At 41.4% G+C, this 23,735-nt stretch overlaps 2 protein-coding genes across 2 annotated transcripts in view; one reads left to right on the plus strand and one right to left on the minus strand.

The window, feature by feature from the left end:
- Window positions 1–1,272, minus strand: part of CPPED1 (calcineurin like phosphoesterase domain containing 1) — a 64,049-nt gene extending 62,777 nt beyond the window's left edge. Inside the window, exon 1 of the mRNA XM_075436698.1 lies at window positions 1,084–1,272. The gene's annotated coding sequence lies outside the window, so the exon portion shown is untranslated. The remainder of the gene's footprint in view (window positions 1–1,083) is intronic.
- A 642-nt stretch (window positions 1,273–1,914) lies between these two features.
- The window catches only part of SHISA9 (shisa family member 9), a 183,271-nt gene continuing 161,450 nt past the window's right edge, over window positions 1,915–23,735 (plus strand). The window contains exons 1-2 of the mRNA XM_075436695.1: window positions 1,915–2,508; window positions 9,629–9,756. Of these exons, the coding sequence (XP_075292810.1) occupies window positions 1,985–2,508; window positions 9,629–9,756 (652 nt within the window). The 5' untranslated portion in view covers window positions 1,915–1,984. The remainder of the gene's footprint in view (window positions 2,509–9,628; window positions 9,757–23,735) is intronic.

Below are 23,735 nucleotides of genomic sequence, written 5' to 3' on the forward strand. Positions count from 1 at the left end.
TAGGGGTTCTGGCTTCTATGGGCCTGAGCCAAAGTCTTACAGTGCCATAGAAAATTTTATTTTTTTTCAAGGAGCTTTAATCACCCTCCTGTTTTCCCCAAACACAAGCCACTTAGGATCAGATCCTGATTACACGGACCTGAATCCTGCAAAAGTTAGATTCCAGCCTAAATCCTTTGGGCTTTTCTTTTTGCTATAGGGGAACTCTTAAGGAAACCCCCAGGAACTCAGCAAAACAAGAAATCTGCACCATAGCTGGTCAGGATTAGTAGCCCATGAAATAAATAATTTTTTGGATGTCATTCTTTCTGCACGTGTATAGCACTAATCATGCAAAATATTTAAGCAGCTTTTTAGCAGTCACATCAACAGGGAAACTTGCATAATCTTAAGTGCCTGACAGGACTGGACTTCAAATGTCTGCAGACGCGATAATACATACGGAACGGATTCATTTTGTGCAGTATTTTCAGCACAAACTGCATCACAAAGTGTTAAATAATAAATAACAGCAGGGAGAAGCCTACACAAGGGAGGAATGGTATGATTTCAGGGGAGACTCGTAAGGGGACGCCGATGAGGTGGAGGTTTTAAGAATCAAAGCCCCAGAAAGGCTGTTGTGGGCTGGGACCGGTAGCTTTTCCTCCGCTGAGAGACAAAGGGTCTCTCCAGGCCAGGGCGCACCGCCGGACTGGGGTCTGCGGCGGGGCAGGGCGGGCAGCTGCCAGTGGCTCGCGGCGCGCAGCCCCACTCCGCCCGGTCCCCCCGGCGCAGGCCGGTGCCTGAGGCGCAGCCCGGTGCCTGAGGCGCAGCCCGCCACGACGGCAGCACGGCACCCGGGGCAGGGGGCCGCGGCCGGACCGACGGGCGGGGCCGGGCGGGTGAGGCGAGGGGACGGGGGGCGGACTGCGGAGAAGCCCTTCCCGGAGCCGGTGCTCCGCGCGGGGGAAGCTGTGTTAATTCTGTGTCTCGCAGACAGCCCGCAGCCCCGCCGCGCCCCCCGGAGCCCGCCCGCCCGGCACCAGAACAGGGCTTCTGACGGCAGGACGCGCCGGGGCAGTCCCGCTCCGCGCCGCGCCGTACCTGCGCAGCGCCCATGGCGTAGTGGCGGCGCGGCCCCATGGACGAGGCTCCGCCGGGACCTGCCCTCGCCTCGCAGGTAAGCGGCCCCGGGGGAGCGCCGGCCCGCCGGCAGGAGGAGAGCGGGAGCGCGGCGCCCTACCTCCTCCCCCCCGGGGCTGCCTTCTCCGCCCGCCTCGGCCCGCAACGTGGCCGTGCGGAGAGGGGCGGGGGCGGCGCTCCCCGTGCGCGCGACTCACCTGCGGGAGGGGCGGGCGGGCCAGGAGGTCTCTTATGTAAGGGGCGGCGGGGCGGGGCGGGGCGGCGGCCTGGGGGGGGGGGGGGGGGAGGAAGCTCCGCAGGGGCGGGGGGGCCGCCGGCCGCTCTGAGGTGCTGCGGGCAGCCCCGGGTCTGCGGCGCGCAGCCTCGCCCTCGCGCTCACCGCAGGCTGCCCGCCACGGCGGGGCCCGCCCGCGCGCCCGCCCGCGCGCGCTCTGCCCTGGCCGCCACCGCCGCCTCCCGCGGGCTCACCCGGCTGCGGGCGGGGCCCGGCGCGCGCCGCGGCCGCCTGAGGGAGTTGCGCGGGAGACCGCGCCGCGCGCCGCAGGGGGGTTGGGGGGGGGGGGGGGAGCAGCAGGCGGGTGCCCCCGGCGGCGCGCGAGGCGCCTGGCGCGCCCCCTCGCCTCAGCCCTCCCGCCCCGCGGCCCCGCCGCCCGCGCGCTCCGCTCCACAAGTGCCGCGCGCTGGGCGCTCCGGGGCGGCGGGGGGCGGCGGGCGCTGCCCGGGGCCGGCGGCGGGCGGGAGGCAGTGCGGGCTGGCGGCGCCCGGCCCCTGACGGCGCCGCTTTATGCTCAGCCCCTGGCGCAGCGCGGCACCCGGCAGCTGGAACGGCGGCGGCGGCGCGGAGCCCGGGCTGCGCGGCGGGATGGAAGGCTTGGTGCGGCTGCTTGTCGGCTGCCTGGCGGCGGAGCTGCTGGCGCTGGCGTGCCGGGCGCAGGAGAGGGCTGGCCAGCCGCTGGGGAGCTTCGTGGTGCTCTCGGGAGCAAACCGGTCCGGCCTCGGGGAGCAGCCGGACCCCTCGGAGCAGCCCCCCGTCCCGGACTTCTGCAGGGGCTACTTCGACGTGATGGGGCAGTGGGACCCCCCCTTCAACTGCAGCTCGGGGGAGTTCATCTTCTGCTGCGGCACTTGTGGCTTCAGGTTCTGCTGCAAGTTCAAGAAGACGCGGCTGGACCAAAGCACCTGCACCAACTACGAGACGCCGCTGTGGATGAACACGGGGAAGCCCCCCTCGCGCATCGACGACCCTCTGCACGACCCCACCAGGGACAAAACCAACCTCATCGTCTACATCATCTGCGGGGTCGTGGCGGTCATGGTGCTGGTGGGGATCTTCACCAAGCTCGGGCTGGAGAAGGCGCACAGACCCCAGCGGGAGCACATGTCCAGGTAAGGCCGGGCGCCCGTCGCAGGGTGCCCTCCCGCCCCCCCCGGCTGCTCCCGGAGAGGCGAGGGGGGCCCGCGCCTTCTGCCGGGCGCCCGGGGGACACCGGCTTCGGGGAGCGGGGCTCCCGTGGCGGCCCCGGCCCGGGCTGCCGAAGGACGGGCGTGCGGAGGAAGGCTAGCGATAGCTGCAGAGCCCGCACAGCCCGTAGCCCGTTTTTATCTGCAGTGTCTGACCCTCTCCCCGGCAAGATCCAGCAAGTGTTCCCAGATACGCTTGCCCATGAGTAGGAAAACAAACCCAAAATCGTGAAACCAGCAACACTGAATTGTAGAAAGCCTGATCGGCTCCCTCTTCCAACTGCTCCAAAGCTTGGAAGATGCTTTTACTTCTCAGCAGAAGGATGTAAACAAATGTCATCTCGCCCTCCCTCTCCAGCTGCAAAATCATTTTGGCAGGACCGTCCCTACTCCCCCAGCCCTTGCAAGTGTGTGAGCTATATGTGAAATTTCTAAGCTGTAAAAATGAGCCGGGGTGGAAGGGAAGAGGGAGACGCAAAAATAGAAAGCTATCGTAGAATTTCTTAACGTTTTTTCAGTTACTGTTGAGAGGTAAAAAAGGGTGCATGAAAGTCTTGTCTGGTCCCCGTCCGTGTGTGTCATGCTCTGTGTCCACAGTGCAGAGAGCCTCCCCCACCTCGAGGCAGGCGTGCTGCGTACCGCCCGCTCCAGGCAGCACTGCCGAGCCGTGGGCAGGCAGGTGGGCAGCTCGGGACAGAGCCCGGTGGCTTGGGCAGCACATCCCGAACCCAGATTGTCACAGCAGTTCAAAATCACGGCACAGCACATTTGTCAAGTTTGCATTCTGTCTGATTCTTTATGCTAATCCCAGGCACGTGAAAGTAAAGCACATGGGGGAAAAGGCAAGCAGCTCCGTTAAAGAGTCCAAACAGATTCCAGCACATTGGGCAACTTTAGTGATGAAATGCAATGAAGAGGATGCCTGCTGCTGGACGTGCGGTGTGGCAGAAAGCTTCCTCTTGCCCTGACTGGTAATGGTGTAGTTCACAATCTTTAAAGCTTAGCTGAAGAGTAATCCCTTTGAAAGACAGTCGAAGAGATCGACTCGACACCTGGAGCCTTATTTTTTTACTGAAGTTTCTCTGTGACTTTTTGATTAACTGCTGGTCCTGATATCAACAGAGAAAGCCACAAAAATACTCCTACAAATGCATCACCAGTTCAATAGCAATTATTTGCTATTTATAAACTGGCTGACATGGATATGCTTTTACTACCGAGGAACAAAGCACATTGCAGAAATTTTAGTCAACGCTGTGTGTCAGTGATAGTTCTGCAAAGATGCTTTTTGTTGGGTGAGCTATAATAATCCTTTAGACATTTTGAATATTCTCAACTATTAAGTTGAGAAAAAGAGTACATGGGTCCCAATTTCTTTTTTTTTAAATCTTAAACTACAGAGCTTGTTTGTAAAAAGCTCTCCTTTGCTTCAGCCTCCTTCTGTGGAGTCTTCATGCATGTGAAAGGGCAGGGCTCGCAGCAGTTAGGAAAACCAGGACAGAGTGAAGTTGTAGCCGTCCCTGGTTATATATGGCTTAAATAGGTCCTGTTTCTGCTAGTAGAAATACCTGCTACCTGAAGTACACGTGTGAAGTATTCTGAAAGGATATTCTGTCTTAGTTTATGGAAATAGAATTACAGAGGGTTGGAAAATCATTCTGAAATCTTTCAGTCATGTATAAAGATTAGGTTTGTGAAGTGGTTCTTAGAAAAGGTCGTCTGTTGCCCTGATTGCTTAACAGTGTCTGCTACCGCGTATTTTTCTTGCCTTGAAAATGTTCAAGTCAGGATTATATAGAAACTTGGAAAGTCATGATCACATGGAAAAACAGTCACCCACTCAGTACATATAATAGCTAGTCATGTTCTGAAAAAGCAGCACTATGGCATTTTTTTTAATATAAAGTTCTCACACTCCTCTTACAGCTGTGGGGTGGGTTACCATTATTTTGAAAAGGAATTAGATTTGTAAATGCCTTCAGCAATCAAAAACTCTGCTCATTGAATGAAGAATTGAAGTAACCTTTGTCCTGGAATGGGTGTTTAACTAAAATACTCCACCCTAACTCATTTTACACTACTAATGTTCTGAAAAAAAGGCTGCAACGCTTAAGAAATAAAGAATTTATCTGTTTAAACAGTTAATAGTACCAACAATTAAAATACTATGTAGCCTGTATTCACGTTCGCTGCCTTTTATAATACTCATTGCTACAACATCAGCAAAAAACCCCCGAAAAGAACACTTCTTATGTTTTTTTTTTTCTGTACTGAACCTTATTAATAAGCAAAAGTGTAATGCATTGAGAGAGTTAGGTAGGCCAAACCAGAAGTACTAAGTGTTACTCCATTTTGGCTGGCAGCAAGAAACACACGGAGGCTGATTTGTCATGTATTTCCTTAGCCAAGATTGTCTCCTTTCCATTCCCTAGCTGATGGCTACATGAACACTTGAATCCTCTTTATTCCTGTGAACAAATTCACCTATGGAAGGGATGGTACTGCTTATCAAAAAAGACAATGCGTAATGTAAACTGATCTTTTTTTTTATGAGGGCTGTTTTTTTTAAAAAGTGAATAGAATACAACTGGTGTAAATTATATATTTCCATTTTTGATTTACTAAAAATACTTAAAAATATGAACAGAGACCTGACACATAGGAATAGGAATGTTGCTTTATAAATAGGAAGCAAAACTGTGCCACACTTACTAGTTCCTCGCATTATTTCATCTTGCAGTCAGTGGATCTGCTGTTGAAGTAAGACACTGGTGTGTGAAGAGTGGTACCATGTTAATAAAGGAAGCTTCACAGGCTTGGTAAACGTAGTTTCTATACGCTCACCTTTCATTACGTTTTGTTTACTGCTATACCAGAACAAACCAAGAACACTCCATTGTTTTCACTGAATTTTCCTGAAATATTTGACAGTAAAAAAGCATCAGGGAAATGTCTTTGTTTAGTGAAAACAATCCATAGGAAAAAAAGTCTCTATTGGACAAGACCTTTTACAAAAACAGAGTCAAAATTTGTCCTTTTTTAGAGAGCTTGTGACTTCCTTTGGTTCTGAGAAAAAAAAAGCAAAGTGTGGCACTGTTGACATTTTCTTTCTTGTTAGATCAGTGCTTTTCAGTGAAACACCCTTACTGTTGGCATGGAACTGTAAATCTGGAAGATGAAAATGGAGAGGGGAGTACAGTATTAACTCTACATGGCATATTTTGCTTTGGACATCATGTGATAATGTTTTGTTCATATTGTTCTCATTTTTGTATTTGACGTTAAAAGGAGGTAAATATTCTCTTCAGCTGCAGTGTCCAGGAGCTAAGCAGCAATAGGAGAATCCAAACAGAGTAACCCTTCATTCACCCTCCTGCTTTCTAAGAGAGTAAGGGGATAAAATGGTGTATGTTATCACACAGGGCACGGGGAATGGATGTGGCAGTCTTGTGCCCAGAGGGAAGCGGAACTGATCTGCCTCCCGAAGCAGAGCTGAAAGCTTCGTTAGGCACGTGAGGGCAGCGTGTTCTTGCTGCTTGAGACTACATCAACGGGACTTCCAGGCTCCATCCGTTGGAGTGGGGAATTCTCTCTCGAAAATGAGTGGGAAAGGGAAAAGCTTTACTTCTGTGTCATGGAGGAGATTTGTCTGTAAATAAAACCACACCTTTGTCTCCTCCCCTAATCCTTGTGGAGGAAGTGCAAACAAACCGAGAACTGAAAGGATAATATTTACAATCATGCTCGTAGGCTATAGCTCCTGGTTTTTTGAAGCAGTGCTTCTGACGGTATGTTAGCAGCCTTCCAAATACTGTCAGCCGCCTGAACTCTGCTTTCTTCCTTCACAATGTGCTGAGCTCACGAGTTAAATCTTTTGTTGATCAGTTAAAAGGCATGTACTCGGGGCCAAAAATAGTCTGACTTGCCAAAATCCTGAATCCTATGTGTGAAATTATTTCCCTTATGGGTTTTGACCCACTTTTAGAAGCAAAATAAGGCAAGTGACCTGTTGTGAAATAATCTATGTTTCAGCTTCTTCAAGCCTGTACCCATAAGGGAAATACCTGGCTCCACATGCTTTATAACACCCAAAAATAACATTACGTATCTAAAGGTAAAAATCTTATGGCAAGAGAAATGCTGAAGTTTTGTGATACTCGGGTCGTTCTGGGCCATGGACTCCTGTATGGGTAACATTTCTCCACTTTTGTAATACTGTGATCAATATCAATACACAGGACCCAATGGTATCGCTGCCTGGTTAGAAGGTTATCTTGTACTTTGCATTTCCTTAAAAAAATCATTCAGTATAGCAAAGCTGTAGAAAAAGACCCTCTGCATATGTAATTTTTCAGTGGGATCCACTTTAACAGTTTTTTCGGATAATGAACAAAAGCTGTATGACGATATTCAGGCGAGAAAAGTGCATGAAGGTATTGTAACAGTCTGTTGGCCTATGTGGAATTTTTCAAAGCAAACCTCTGTTCGAAGATTTTGTCACATACTGGGGCACAAACCTCCCTTTATCTATTTCATTGTATTTCATTGTATGGGCAAATCCCTAAAAGAACAAAACACAGGTGCAGCATTTCCTTTGTACCTCAGCGATACAAGCTGCTACACATTTTTAACTCTCCCTGTCATCAGTGGAAGGTAAGGACAAGCTGGTTATTATATGAGCTGTTCTGCCCTGGAAGATTGTACAACTTTTGCTAACACAGTATAAACATAGGTGCTGTGTTGCTAAAAATAGAACTTGATGGTGAGTAGTTCATTTTGTCTTAGTATAGTGGGAGTCGGACAGCTGATTCCTTAAAACCCCTTTGAAAAAAGCCACCCTAAAATGGTAGAAAAATTAGTTGGCATTTTCACAGACAGGCACTAGTTAATCTGCTATCATACAGGGTGTTATTTAAAGTCTACAGTGAACAATATTTACCGTCAGATTAAGGGCAATAAGGAAAGCATTTCTGAAAACCTGCTCTCGCAAAGTTGGGAAATACTAATCCGCGTATTACGAGATCTTACAGTTTTAACTCCCACATTGAAGTTAGGAAATTTTATTTGCATTTCTTCCCTTCCCAGAAATGTGTCCAGCTGCCTCTGGAGTTAGAATTAATATTGATGTCAATAATTTCCTTTGTATAGAGACGTATTTGCGTAAATTGACTAGATATTAATGGTTTTGGTCCCCACTTATTTTAGACTGTGTTTTGCAATATAATGCTTTCCTTTTGCATCATTTTCTACATACCTTTGTGAGATCTCTTCTACTGAATTTTTATTTTTCTGCTCTGTAGGCCAGCTCTGCTATTTGTGCTGTATAAGCATTGCTTCAAACGGGAGCTTTGCGCTGATACCATTAATCATTTGGTTACTGTCTTCTGACCTTTTACAGTATCAACAGAGTATTCTGTAACATGTTGATCACAACTGGAACTAATATTTTAATAACATAATGCTAGCCATAAACACAATGAAACATCAGTGTCGTTCAGCTGTGTACCAAAGCAATGTTCCTGCAATCTGAAAGCAAGATCCAGCGCAGGATTCCTTGCTATCGGTGACTTAAATGAAGCCCCTTTTTATTACTTGAAAGTACAGTGCTTCTTGATCAGGAAACCATCATGTCACAGAAGTACAGTGGAGGAAGTAGATGGCACGTGCCATGGCTTTCACTAGTGACTGCACTTATTTTTATGTATTTATTAGTTTATAAACTAGTCTTTCTTGATGCAGTATCTGGGACACTGTATATAATTTTGCAGAAAATTAAACTAAACTGGGTACAGCGCCCAGAAAACGCATCCATTCCCTTAACAAATAATAGCTCAAGGGGTCTAAAAATTAAAACTAGTAAAACAAGAAGGCGGCAAATAATGGTCAGTGATGCATTGAGCTGGACAGAAAACCCATGCATTGAACCCCGAAGACACCGGTAACGCATACGATAGCTTTCCTTTGCCTAAGGCAACAGCTTCTGCAGGCAGGCCAATTACTTTGTGTGGCACAGAAGTTCAGCAGGCAGCTATATGGCATATACCGAAGGGCTAATCCCGCTCCTGCAGAAGTCAGTGGTAAAACTCTGTAGCCCAGAATCACAGACACAGTTAGATGTTGCCATGCTGAGAGTTTCAGAGCTTAAAATTTGGTCGCTAACTCTGAATCCACAGGGCTGATACAGGTGTGTGTGCTTATCTGCATGCTGGAGAATGGACTTACACTCAGCAGGGCACTCGGCAGTGAAACTAGTCCTTAGAAGACACACCAGAGTGAGAGAAATCTGTTTCTCTTTCACGTATAGTTGCTGCCTGCAGCTCTGCAGAGAAAGTCCACAACCAGCACCAGGCTGGGCCTGGCCTAACTTTTAGGAATCCTTTTGCTTGCTCCCTCTTTGCTAGCGTGAAGCTTTCATCCTGTTTCTGAACTGGCTTCAAAGCAGCAAGGAGTCTTCCTGTGCAGGCTTTGCTCCATCTTAATGACTAGGACACTCACAGAAGTTAGAAAAGACATTTTTGATCTCTCCTTCTGGATGGGAAAAGCTTAAATCCCTGATCATGAAGAGTGCCATGCATGCTGGATTTCTAAATGAAAATCAGGTGACCTTTCAACTTTGGTGTCATTTTTGAATGAAAATGGCCAAGACCACTGCGTTGTGTGGTGCTCTGTGTAAGTGCATGTGTGAGAGTTTACTTTGACAGGCCCTGGTGGTGATCTAGATGTGAAGATAACTAGTCTGCAAAAGCTAAGGACAGGGGTTAGGTGCTCAGGTGCTATTACGTTCCTACAAAGCCAAGACGGCTAAAGAACTTAATGTGTTTTTGAGTGTATTACTGCTGGCACACTGTCTAAGCAACCTAAAAAGAGCCTTAGGTGTGAAGTCTCACAATGAATCCGATTCCCTGATTTTGCTGTGAATGGAGCTGGTTTCTCCAGCAGACATTATGATGGACAGCATCTCAAACCAAAAAAAACCCCTTGGAATATATTGGTAATGCCGTGCAGATTTTGTAACAGGTTAATTTTGATTTTGTTTGGTTTTCAGGGCTCTTGCTGATGTTATGCGACCTCAAGGTCCTTGTACAACAGATCATATGGAAAGAGATCTAAACATTGTAGTACACGTGCAGCATTATGAAAACATGGAGACGAGACCTCCTCCAAATAATTTACGTAAGTTGCACTATAACTTTATCAATATCTGGAATGCTGGCACTAAAATGAGCATTATGAAACAAATATTGCTGGATGTCAAATGAGGATCGACAGTACATGGGTTCTTGCAAGTTAGAAGTATTCTTTATTTCAGAATTAGAACTATTTAGGATTTCCTGGTGCAAATAGTGCAACACAAAGAGAAAGCCATTTTGAATAGAAAAATTAGTCATTATATTTATTTTTAATTAGTTGTCTTTGTTGACTAATGCTGGTTTTGTATCTTTGTCTCCTTCTATCTGGCATTTTTGCTTGGCTTGTCAAGCTGTGCTTTATTCTGTGTTTTGTTATACCGAAATACAAACAGTTAAGCTTACAGCAAGATTTAGCATGGTGTTTCATAGGGTAGTAACATCCAATAAGAAAGTGGTCACATTAAGCTGTTGTATCACCTCCACTAGTAAAATAGTTACGTACTTTCCTGGAGAGCATCAAGTTGCATGTGGTTTTCACTTCCTCTTTTTTTTTTTTTCCTCTCTAAGGGAAAGGTGAGAGGAAGATTATGATTTTAAGTTTTACATAATGTTTTTATTCTGTATCTGCTATTATGTGTTTATGTTATTGAAGGCAAGAAAAAAGTGCACTTTGAAGCTTCAGAGGAGATATAGTGACCTTTCAAGTGTGTCTGAAGTCCTAGGCAAGTTATTTCTTGGTCTTGTATTAGACCATAGTACAGATCTTTCTCATGCTCAGACATATTTTACTTTTGTGATGAACAGTTCCACTGTCGTTTTAATTTCCATATATATTCATGTATTTTATATTCATCTATATCTTAAATAAGCATACATGCATACAAATTATAGATAATACATTTACAAATTAAATATATTTAGAAAAGTGTATCATTCAGGAAGGTTTAGATTGTTAGGCAGTGGATGGCTTTATTCTTTAGATCAATGTAGATGTGCATTTTACTGAAAATTTACTGCACTGGTATTTGGATTTTGAAACATTTAAAATATATGCACTAGTCTTTTCCTTATCTTTCTGTAACTACAGAAAGCAGAAAATGTGCTTATAATTGGACAACGAATGAGTTTTATTTGGACTGCACCATGCAGTTACTGTGAGATTTTCCTGCTTTCTTTGGGGGAAGGGTTTAAAACAATGGGAGAAAGAGCAGATTCATATGCTGCACCCACTCCTGATGGTTGTTTTGTGGTAGAGGCTGACTGCGATTTTTTATGCGCACGATTACAGAGTAATAGAATAGAATTAAAGCTGTGACCTCTAATAAGGATACCACATATAGTGAAGCGTGACACCTAATCCATCTGCGCTGCTCTCCAGCAAAGTGCTTCCACCTGGGCCTGTGCAGTTCTACACTGCAGAGGGGGAAGTACGTACATACTGCAGCAGTACATCCCTAACTGTGTAAAACCACACCACTTCTGGGGGGGAACGTATGCTTCTGTCGCTATCAAGAGGGCTCTAGCCCCCTGGAGCTCAGGTGGTGGGCTTCTGACGGTGTAAAGGAGGGTGGGAATACGGACTGTGTTTCTCTTTGCATATTAGCTCTTTGCTGATCTCTGATCCTTCCTGTGACAATGTTTTCAGAAGATGTCAAATGGTAATGAAATTAGGGTACAATCCTTATTTTCTCTCATATGTGAAATGTTTATTGAGAATCCCAGTTAATGAAGGAGCCAGAACGTAAAGAGACTTTTACTGCATTGATTGTATCTATATTTTTTGTAATGATCACACTTAGATATTTTTCTTAAAACTTTTGGTATACTACAATATACAACATAACACAGCAGGTCTTTAAACTCATTGCTGCTTGGATTTGAATTCAGATTTAAGCCTTGCTTCTATAAACTCTTGCATGTCAATGCAACTCAGAGCCACATAGTTACTGCATCAAGGATGAAAAAAAGGATACATTTCATAGTACCTGAGGATCTTGGCTTATGATGACCCCAGACATCTGTACCACCTCTGTCTCAGAATTTGGCCCTCTGGCACCGATGGGATAAGTATTTGTGAAACAGCTCTTGCCCCACTGCAATTTACAACAGAGTAGCACTACCGTGACTTTAGAGCTATCTTAATCCATTGGGTAATGAGTAGGGACAGTCCCAAGACTGCTTCACATGCAGCTCAGGCGTTCCTGCTACAGATGGAAGCCTCAGAAGCAAGCAGCTACGATGGTAACTGTTTCAGTCTTTAATCAACTTTATGGATTAAGTCAATCATTTTAGATTGTTCAATGCAGACCTTCAAGTGGTGAAATTATTCAAGGCATTCTATAACCGGTATTACATACACTTACTTCATCGCAAGTAGGTCATTATTCTGTATTTGTTGCCATTGTATTACCTCATAAACACATCTAAAACAAGACTGAATGACCTGCTAGAATTAGCCAGAACGTCACAAATGATTAAGGTCTGTAGAAAGCAGGTGCATTTATGGTGCAGAAAAAATCTTTATAAAGAAAAATTATTACGACAAATTTTTTAAGTCCAGTATCTTAGCAATTTGAAATTTTGTAGTGGAGTTCTGAAACACTACAAGAGTGGATATTGCAGAAACTTTGGCAGTGCTGCATTACCTACTACTAGTGCTGGAAAAGTGACAGGCTTTTTTGGGTATTTTTGCAAGCAAATAAACCAGAGTGAATTACAGCTTTCGTAGAAATCCTATTCCAGATCTTTACTTATACAGAGAAAATGAAATGGTAAAAAATTATAGCATCAGACACTTTGATATGTATTTTTTTAAGTTTTATCTTCTAAGTCACCACTTTCTATCTACTTGCCATCTCAAAATGAGACTTAAAATTTTGAGACTGATGTACTTTTCACATTGGTCCATAGATATGAAGAGGGCAGGAGGAATTTCTTAGGCATTATGTACCCCTTCCATATTGTGTCTTTCAGAATACTGAAGACAAACTATTGAAGGCCAAACATTGTTAAAAATCTTCTAGTTTGAATGTTCATTTGCTCTTTCTGCCCTCTTAAAACATTTTGCTGATGCTACCAATCCATTCTGAAAGTGTTTTACAAAGGGAAGCCAAAGGGAAGCTCTGTCAAAATTCTCATGATCTCTGACACTGAAAATGAGTGTGTTTTTGTTTCCGGACTGTTTTTTACCAGAGGACAAAGATTTTCTAAGCTGCCTGCAGCTAGCACAGCTATTTGCCAAAGGTAGCAAGCAGTCCAATGGAAGGCCAAAGGGAGAGATCTCTTTTCAGCATCTTGCAGTTTACGCAGTTTCTTGTCCCTTCTTTTCTGAGTATCAGAAAAGAACAGCCATATTGTAGGTTCTGGAAAAACACAGGTTTTTTTCCTTTGCCCATGTGAATCCAGGCAACCTAGGTACTTCTTAATAATAGCTATTTTGTTCTTAGAGTTTGTCAGTTGTCATAGTTTTCTTCTGGTACTGTGCTTTACTTAGGATTGCTTTTCTGTTATTTCCCTTCATTCATACACATTAGAATGTAGTAGTGCTTTGTAAGTAAGCAGAAGACATCTACTAAATGATAGCATGTGAGTTTTCTAACATGGAATGTTAAATAAAATAAAATGAAAAAAAAAGAGGACATTTCAAAGTTATACTAAAAACATAAAACCAAAAGCAAACCTTCCTCCTGAATTTCAGTTGTTTTGTTCATCTCTGACTTTCATGAATCTTAAGAATAAAACAGTAGCATTCAAATTTTCTTTTTTCTTTTTTTTTTTTTCCTTTCTGCTTATTGTGTTAGAAGTAAGCAATTTACTTGTTGTGATCATAATGCTGGTGCAGTGGGAGTTAGGAGGCTTTGTAGCTCCATCCTCATTTCTGAAACGTGATTACTGCCGTTATTTCTAGTTCATAATCTATGACAGCAGAGTGAAACAAACACTTAAGTTAGTGCTATCCACAGTCGCTTTTCCTAATGATCAGTAAAAGCTCCGTTACTGTCTCCTCAGTAATAACTAGCCTTGCACTAGTATATTTAAAGCATTTATGCAGACTCCAAAGATAAAGATGACTTTAAAGGGAAGCCAGTTCTAGCTTATGAAGTTTTAAGATGAAAAATGCTAGCTTTTAGTTAGTTTGACATGTATGGATTATGTCTTCATTTTGATTTTAACATTAATAAAAAAAGAAGTGAATTGTAAACACACCACTCAAAGAAGGAAGTGTTGCCCTGTATCAAATGGCCAACTTTAATACTGGCCAAGGGTTTGCAGCACATGTGATTAAAATTATTTTTGCTTTTATTAAATATATGCAAAGGAATAATGTGTTTGCTGCTGCATTTGATTGTCAGTTGTCCTGGTTACCTACCGACTACAAATGCTAATGCTGAAAACAAAGCCAAGACATTGCTGTAACTGATGCCTTATGATAAGTTAACTTTTGTTATTTCTTTGTTGCTGTGTTGAGACAGTAATTGCTTAAGTGGGAGGGTATTTTCTGAAGTTCACCCATATTAGAATAAGCGTTTTGTATTGCGTGTTCCTGGGCTTTCCCCCATTTCCATAAAGAGAAGCTCAGCCTCTGTTTTCTGGTGAGAGAAACTGTCACTAGTTTGACACTGTGGAAGTACAGTTAGAATTTGCAAGACATTTTTGTGGTCTCTTTCATCCCTAGTCAGTATGCTTTTTGTTGTTGAATACAGTGGTCTTTGGCAAACTAATTACTTTTATGTTTAACATACATAAATATGTTTATATCACATGATTCATTGTATCGCATTGCCTAAGCATAATTCCTAGTGTTCCTCATTGGAAATACGCATACAGGCCCATTAAGAAACTTCAGTGAAGATAAGTACTATTCTTTGAAATGCAAAGCTCTTGAAGTATATAAAACATCATCACTAATTTACTTATACAGTAACTGTTGGCCAATGAATTGCATAATACTGAAGAAGCCGTCATTGAGAATGTGCGGGTCTTACTGTAACAATATGCTTCTGGTGATAGGGGCATTGAAACTCTGCTAAAAACCTTGACGGAGCGAATAACTGTATGTTTTGCCTCACTGGTATCTAGGTTGCTTGATTACAGTAAAATGTTTTATTTAGGCCTGGCTATACGCATGGGTCTAGCCCAGAGGAATTGGACTGTGTTCTTCTGAGCTCCAGGTTGTTCACCTGCTCGCTTAGAAGGACAAAGTACAGTCAGACAGGCTGAGCTGTGTACACAGGGCTGCAGCCATGCTTTGTGAGTGAGAACATGGACAACACTAATAAGTTTTCAGCCAAGAAAGAGATAGTGTTAGCACAGTGACAGAAGGAGAAGTGGAGAAGTACTGCTGATGGAGTACTCCGAGACAGTGAAAAATGAGGGAGAATAAAATGGCTAGCTTAACTGGAGGATGTACTTAGCTGGCAAGAAAATACAGTGCTATGAAGGAGGGAAGGGACTGTAGTCACTAAATATTGGGAATCTGTCTCCATTTCAGTCCTTCGCCTTCACTGCCAGTATGCAAAAACTCATTTTACTGGCGTTTCTATGATCTATCCACAAAGCACCTTAACACTATTCCAAAAAATATGATAATTTAGATTAAATTCCTGAGCTAAAAGCTAGTAGACCCAAGTTAACCCTGGGAAAGGGCTACTTATTACATTTTGATTGTAATATACAATGAAGACAAATTCCACATTTAAATTACACACTTTACAAAACTAATCATCCAAGATTATACTACCATCACCAGCCATGTCAAAAGAAATACTGTATTTTTAAAATATAATTTCTGTTTGAGGTTAAAATCTGCAAGCTGCTTTGTCACAGGTATGTTGAGACCACTTTTAAAACCACTTAAATTAATTTCTAGATACTGACTGCAACTGAAATTATGTTACCAGTAGAACTTCAAAGCATTAGCAAATTGGTGATAGAATTTTTGTTAATATAACTACAGCTATAGCAATGCATTCCAGAGCTCCAAAGCTTCCATGCTGGAAACAAAATTTACCATATCAACTTAGAGTCTGAAGATGCATTTCTCTTGCAACTCAGTCGATCACTGTAAGACAGTAATGTTTAATCAGTTCTGAATGTGTGTTTAGCCTCACAATCATTAATGTAAGAAATGTTTCTAATTTACATTCAGATTTTAATTCAGATGCATGATGCTGTTTTATGAGCAGATGCTATGAAACTTCTTGAAACACCAATAAGTATTTTCAAGGAAGTTAATTACAACCTGAGAATGACAGCTTCTAAGTTTGTTTAGGAAAGACAAAAAGTAAAAGAAATGAAATCCCTCATTTGTCACTGACTGTTGTACATTTAATCAATTAATATTTAAAGCAAATAGTAAGCACAAAATTTTGCATGAACAAGGACTGAGGGATTGCATCCTGGGTCTATAATCAAATACAACTGTGAACTTAACGGCATTGCGTATGTTCAGTGGGTCTCTTCTTTATTCCAAAATACTTCTTTTTAGATATGATTTTACTGGAAACTCTGAGAATGTTATGCATCCTACCTGCAATTTTAGTCAGTGGGATACGTTTTGAACCATGCTGGGTAGGTCTTCATAAGCTCTGCTCTGTATAACCATTTCCATTAGGGCTGAACAATGAAGTTTTCGCTCTATCTTTCTTCATTTATTGTACAATAAGAACAATTAGATTAGATTACTGCCTTGCATCCTATCATTTACTTCTAGTCAGCTTTTAATTCAGATAAATTTGACATATCTTAATAAAAGTATTCATCAATGTAAAATGTATTTGGGAGAAATACAGTTAATCACTGACATTATCCTTTGGCGGCAATAATTAACATTATGGTAATAAAAATTGTTTAGAATATATTTTTACACTTTATAATGTAGTTTAAAAGACTGAATTATTATTTAATAAAACAAAAATTGTCATAACAGAAGACAGCATTGCTGTAACAGACTATTGTATAGGCAGCTTTGAGTCGCACAACAGCAGACTTGAAAAGCATGTCTAAAGGATGAGACTCATTTTGCTGTCATTGGAGTGAAGATTAAAGTACATTGAAATGTTGCCCAGTAGTACCGGGACGTATTTACCATCTACAAGGTGAAAAGTTCATCTAAATGTGGTTTGGCTTTGGAAAACAGTTACGTGTTTCCCTTGTGATTCCACTTCCATACTACCAGCATAACTATTTAATGAGGGTTTAATTCCACAGGCGTTTGTTATTGGATATTGATATGTCCTGTCACCAAATACTGACCTGAAAACAAAAGCAACGATTAGAAGAATAAGCATCCGCTACTGTTCTGGCACTTTGCAATCAAAGTTTCACTTATCAAATTTTATTAATGAGGTGCTATTCCCATTATGTATCAATTTAGTATCTAAAATTGTATTTTTTCTTTGGACACGCACACTGAATAACAATATTCTCAGTGTTGAAGAACTTCCAGTGCAAAATATTCCCACTATTAACCACAGCTGTCAGCAAGATCAATCATCAATGCTTCATGCCTGTTGCAATCTTTCACGTCACTGGGATTCTTGATGTCAAAAACTGATATAGGAAACTGCCAAACTAATGGGAATCGTGTTTTGAAAAAAACCCAAGCCTAACAACACATGCTTTTTATGATTGTATTCTGCCAGATTTTAGCTCCTTAAAATGAAGACGACAGAGATTGAGATATGTTTGTTCTTTTTTAATATGGCATGAGTCACCTCATTGAAAGGCAAACAAAAAGTAGCTTTTGCTTTCGCTGTTGGTTTGCCAACACCATCACACAGACAAACTATACTTGCCTTTTCCATGCCAAAACGGAATGTTTTAACTATTGACCTGCAGCTTAGTCGTCTCTCTAAATCCATTAATTCCCATCCTCATATTTTGTCTCAAAGCCTATAGATTTGTAACAAAAATGATGAAAACATAAATTCATTAATACATTAATACATTAATTTCTGTCCGTGCATTCAGGTGCAAGCACTAACTATTGTTAGTGATATATCCACAGCTAAACGTATACATTTTTTATCACTCTGGCTGTCTGAAACTTTGATACTATATTTTAAATGTTAAAATGCTCTTATCAGAAATTTAACATTCTGTAAAATTACTTCCCTCTTCATTTTTTAATCAGGCATAACAACTTTGCCAAGCAGAATCAGTACAGTGGTTACAAAATAAAGTAAAAGAGGTTGGCTGCATACATTAAAAAGCTTATGAATACACACCCCAGTATTACGAGGCAACTGTGATGTGCTATTCAGTGAGAGATATTTTCGCAAATTTCAATCTGCAGTTTCAATCATAAATGATTTCCAGTACCTTTGTTCTATATTCTCTGCTTTATATCATAACTTTCCTTGAAATGTACACGTCAGCTCTGACTCCAGTTTTATTATCATAAGATAAAGTCAAGAAGGGAACGGAGTGTGTTTAATATTTGTGAAATAGCTTTGTTGTTGATACTCATTGTAGAAAAAATAGTTGAAAAAATCTCTGGAATCATGATACAAAACTACATTGATAATCATTCCCAGATGATTACAATGTGGATTTTAATGTTTTCTTAGGTATACTAATAAATTTAATCTTAAATTTTTAGTTACCACATTTAAATAGCTTTTAAGAACCCTTCAGTAACATTTTTTGTTTTAACTCATACATTTAAGAAACATATCTTTGCACCCGAGCTTACGGCTGTAACTACACTTCTGAATCTGTAATGAATTTGTAACCTAATGCAAAATAATTCAATTGTCTTTTACCATCTACTCCTTACTAATTAAAGGAAATGCATGTTTGATAAATAGTTCTTGATATACACATGTGAGCATACACAAAAGAGAGCGTGCATGACAAAATTTGGACACTACTGAAGTTAGCAATTTGTTTAGCTGGAAGTGTCCACAATAAACTAAGCATCTCAAACACAGATCTGTTTTTTACTTTTCTTAGGTTTGTTCTCACTGCGTTAGTTTGCCTTTAAATAACTATATGCAAATAGATTAGGCTTATTTCCTCCCAGAGTAAGCAAATTATAATCAAGAAAAAAACACAGTGCTGCAGGATTCTTTTCAAGTGCATACAAATGACACACTGTATAATATGATGATCTTGCATTGTCATAATCTAGCATTTTAGAGCCATTAACATTTACTTTTGAAGATCTTGTTTGAAATATTTATTTGCAAGGTACACTTTATTTCCTAGGTGACACCATTTCTACCATTTCTACAAATACACTGACATAGATGAAGATGTCTCTGGAACCAGAGACACAGGGCTAGAGTTATGCTGGAAGGTGTGAATCGCCTGTCTGCTTTATGCATAGGAAAAGATTTTCAGATTTTGTAAGCATCAAAATCACCTAGACATTTCTAGAAAGGAAGACAAGTCCATGAAAATCTGGTCTCTGTAACTTAGTGCTTTACCCTGCTGAAATTGTCTGCTGGAATAACACTAGTGTTCCCCTTTCCTCTTTGCCACTTCTCGTGTCTGTGAATCAGGAAGAGGAAGGATTATGCCTCTCCACCCCAACCTCTCTGCATCTCAGTAACCTGAATGCAATACCTCAGGTTCCTCTTGCATCTCCTGATTTTGTCTGGACAAATAATAATATTCTCTGGCTTTTTCAGAGTTATCCATTCTGGTATACACATGCTGACTGATCAGCAAACAGAACAGACCAAGCAAACAGCTATCGAGTTTGTATTTCAGCCTCTTGTCTCCATTCAGCCATTTGTTTTGCTAACAGCTGTAGAAACATCTCATCCTTGACATCTCAATAACACCAGAAGGGGCAAATGGGTTAAATGTTACTAGAGGGAGTAACAGATAGCTAGACAAAAAAAAATTACATTAACCTTGTTCTCTTTCAAGAACAATAAATCTAGAGTTATTTACTGAGCGCAGTAAAATGCTACAGGGCATTGTTAGCACAAAATTTGGATCCATAAGTATTGAGATGCTGCTCTGAGAGTCTGTAATCATCAAGTAGGGAGATCTAGTCATCAAAGGTTGGGAATGCCAGGAAAACAAGAAAAGAAGGACAGAATAATCTATGGCACATCCCTTTCCCTGTGGATCAAAGTTATCTATCAGGATGATGCCTGATTTGTAGTGTCTAAATCAATTGTATAGGAAAGCCTGAAGGGAGTCAGGATATCTCAGAAGATCAGATCATAGAGGAAGATACAAGCTCAAAACTTGGCAGATGATTTATTAATTGATAATTATTCTTGTTTCTACTTTACATGATATTAAGTGTATGCTAGAATCTTCCAAGTGGAAAATTCACACAACAGTTAATGCGGTTCAAAAGCAGTATTAATCCTCCTTTATGGCTTGCAACATTCTTGGGAAGGAAGATGTTGCACAGCTTCATGGATGGAAAGTCACTGGTGTTAAACAATCTGAGGCTAACTAGCAGATTACAAAGGGAGAAGTCCTAAGAGTGTATTTCCTTGTGTGAAATCTAATGTATATAGAAGGGGATTTACTTTCCCCAGATACCTGTAGGCTGTATAGAGTTTGAGATCAGTGCACTCTGGAAGTTGGTGAGCACAAGCTAGTAACTGTAAGATGAGTCTTCTCATGTAGTTACTGACAAGTTTTGTCAGTTTTGAAGGAATTAACAGAAGAGGAATAATTTTATCTTCATTATCATCCCAGTAAATGAAAACTAGAACATATGCGTGTCATAGTCCAACGTCACAGGCATGACTGAATCCTGGTAGTCAATATGTCATGATCAATACTCTAACATCTGAAGAATCCTTTTGAAATATCCTCATAGAAACTTGCAGCTATGGATTTCACTAGATTTGACCTATGTGAGATAGTCGCAAGTGGTATGCAGACTGCTTGCTCTGTTTTGTGGATTTGACAGCAGTGACAGCTCCTAACTCTCATTCTCACCAGCTTTCCTCTGATTAAGACTTGGAGTGCTTTTTTACGTTGTACACAGGACCAAAACAGGTACACAGTTCCTCTTGCATTGAAACAGTACCTGACACCCCCTCCATGTAAAAAATGGTGAGGCCTTACAGCTGGACCTATGTCCATATAAAGCAAACCTGAGCTTTTTTCCAGTCTGACTGCACGCAAGCTGGGTGCCTCTAAGCATCGGATTATCTTTGTGCTTCATACTGTAGAAAGGCATTGCAGAAGCTGGTGCAGAGCTGGCTGTGGTCCAGCAATACAATATTATCATATTTATGGTTAGATATCTACAACTGGATAGTATAGATTGCTGCTGCCACAGCTGTCTGAAGTTGTATCCACTGCTATCACTATCAGTCGGAGCAAACTAGATTTGGCAAACTACAGTATACAACATCAGCAAGCCTGGCAGATCCAATTCACGAATAAGGATCAGCATAGCCTTAACATAAAGAAATACCAGATGAAAAGGTACCTTGCTCAGAGCGGATGTATTGAACGTATGGGATGAGAGAAGCTGTCAAAGGAAGATGACAATGAAGAGTCTCACTTAACAAGGAAGATGTCAGAAAGCACACAGAGAGAGTGGGTTCGATTTAAAATGCTCCAGCGGTTCTTTTTTCGGAAAGGATTCAGAATTTCAGAACTTAGTAGTGTGTGACACCTGGAGCTGCCTACATAGCTCACTGAGCTTCCAGAACAGAGAGCTGTGTCTGCAGAACAGTCCTTACCCCCCATGGGTAAATTTACCTGGACTGACCATTTGGCACTGTATCAACTTAATGTGTTTGGTAGATGTTTGGATGATAACCATATTATATTTTTCTTTTTAAACCACAGATATATAATATCAGAAAAAGAGTAAGCAAAAATGAGCCTGAAAACCAAACTCATTTTGCAACAATAGTAATAATGACATAATGATTTACCCAGCTGTGACTCAAAAGCAGGCCAGGCAAAGTCTCACTCTCCGCACCCCGAGGAGTATCTAGTGGATGATACCATTGTTCCAGCTCAGTCTCTCTCTCTCACTTGATCTCTTTCTCACCCATCAAAGCTTTTCTTGCCTTCATGTTTGTAATTCTGTTTTTCTGTGCCTGACAGTTGAAATGAAGATATGCCACAGCTAGTGACAAGGCAAGTATTCTAGAAAAATTCTGCCAGAAGAGATGAAATGAAATAGCTAATACCTGGCATTGGTTTCTGGAAATGATCACTGATATGTAGACTTATGTCATGCTCTGTAACTTATAGAAAAAAACCGTATTTGTTTAAAGGTCATAATAAAAAAATTAGTGAAAACACTTATAAATGCATGGAAGAAAATAACTCACTGTTGAAGTGTCATTGCAGCCTAGGGTTCCATAAACGCGATACAGGAAAAGACAGTCTATATTTGCCTCAGTTTCAATACCAACAAGAGCTGAAAAAGTGTTACGGATTTTTAAACGCTTTAAGTTGTGTTACTTGGCTTAGAATAACAAATGTAGGTTTTTTAAACAAATAATTGTGTACATACATACCATTCTTATCATCTCAGGATACTGCAACTGTATATATGTTCTGTGGTGGAATAAGACATTTCTCTCCTCATCAAAGTTCTGAATTTAGGCCACTTACATACAAAGCATGTGTAAGCTGCCACAGTGTACATAGCAACATACGTTAACATGTATACCCCCCGCATGTGCTATGGCACATGTATAGCACACAGTATTCTCAGTGCACCATTGACATTGGATCGAAAGGGTAAATGGAGAGTAACATAATGCACTTTTTCTTCAGCTGTGTAAGCAATCCTCGTTTTGCTATCGCCTTGCCTTTAAATATTAGTGGGAGAAGAACCCGTTTGTTATTAATACACCTTTATATGAATATATAAACAAAAAGTGCCTTCCGAGAGATACATTTTCTGATGTTACCCATAAGCATTATTACAAGATTCCCTGAACTAACTCATTGCATATTCTGAAGCAAAGAAACATAGTTTAGCAGTGGCAGTGTGATCTTTTCACCCATTATTTACAATGCATTATACTTATGGTAATGATTAACTCTACAGGCACAGAAAAGTTAAGAAATTTGTATCTTTGGATCTTAGGAATTAGTGCAAAATAATGTGAAAGTTACAGTAGCATACTTATCCTGAAAAAACAACCAGGGAAAGTCAGCTATTGTCTTTCATTGTCTTTGACAGTCTTTGAATTCCATCCACTGTTTTAAATAAATACGCTTGAGACATGACAGTATAATTTGTGTCATCATAATACTATAATAATTTCAGAAATATAATACAGTAAACACTATCATTGTTTACATAATCAAGATATTCCCATCTCATAATCCAAGGATGCTTGTAGCAATCTGTTGTATCACATTAGCATTATTACCTACCCTGGGTACACTGAGATGTAATTTAAAACAGAAGCAACAGAGTATTGGGGGTAAGGAAATGCTGAGTAAAACCTTAAGGGTTTCTAGAGGTCACAAACATCCTGGCAGTCTGCCAGGATAATAGCTGCTGACTAGAGAACACTTTCCAGTTTCCCTGCAGCTCCAGGTTAACACAATTATTAAAATAAACACTTCAAAAAAATGAAGAAATGGTACTAATAAGGAGCTCATTTTGGGGGGAGAATGGGAGAACGCTAAGTTTTCTAATATCTGTAATGCTTCAAATAAGAGTATTAAAAAATTAAAAAATGTAAAAGGACTATCCAGGCTGATTTATTAATTGTTATGCAATTCACTAAAGAAATAGCTTAGTGAGCATTGGGGGTTCAACAATCAGATATAAAATCTGAGTGTATGAAAAAACTCCTTCTGTTGAAGTGGACATAGACAAAAACATACTGTCATGAAAAAAAAAAAAGCCCAAGGGGACTGGATGGTGATTAAATAGAATATGGAGCTTGTCACATCTGGATCCCCAGTTTAAATACAGTCACAGCGAGTATAACAGTGGCCAGTCTGTACGTCTGCAGTCTAAATTATCTGTCACTAGATTTCTAATCCTTTGAGCATTAAATATTCTGGAAAGAAACGAGTTTGCCAGTTTCTTAATAGTGTCAGTAACCTGTT

This window comes from Opisthocomus hoazin, chromosome 15, assembly GCF_030867145.1.
Source record: "Opisthocomus hoazin isolate bOpiHoa1 chromosome 15, bOpiHoa1.hap1, whole genome shotgun sequence".
Lineage (NCBI taxonomy): Eukaryota > Metazoa > Chordata > Aves > Opisthocomiformes > Opisthocomidae > Opisthocomus > Opisthocomus hoazin.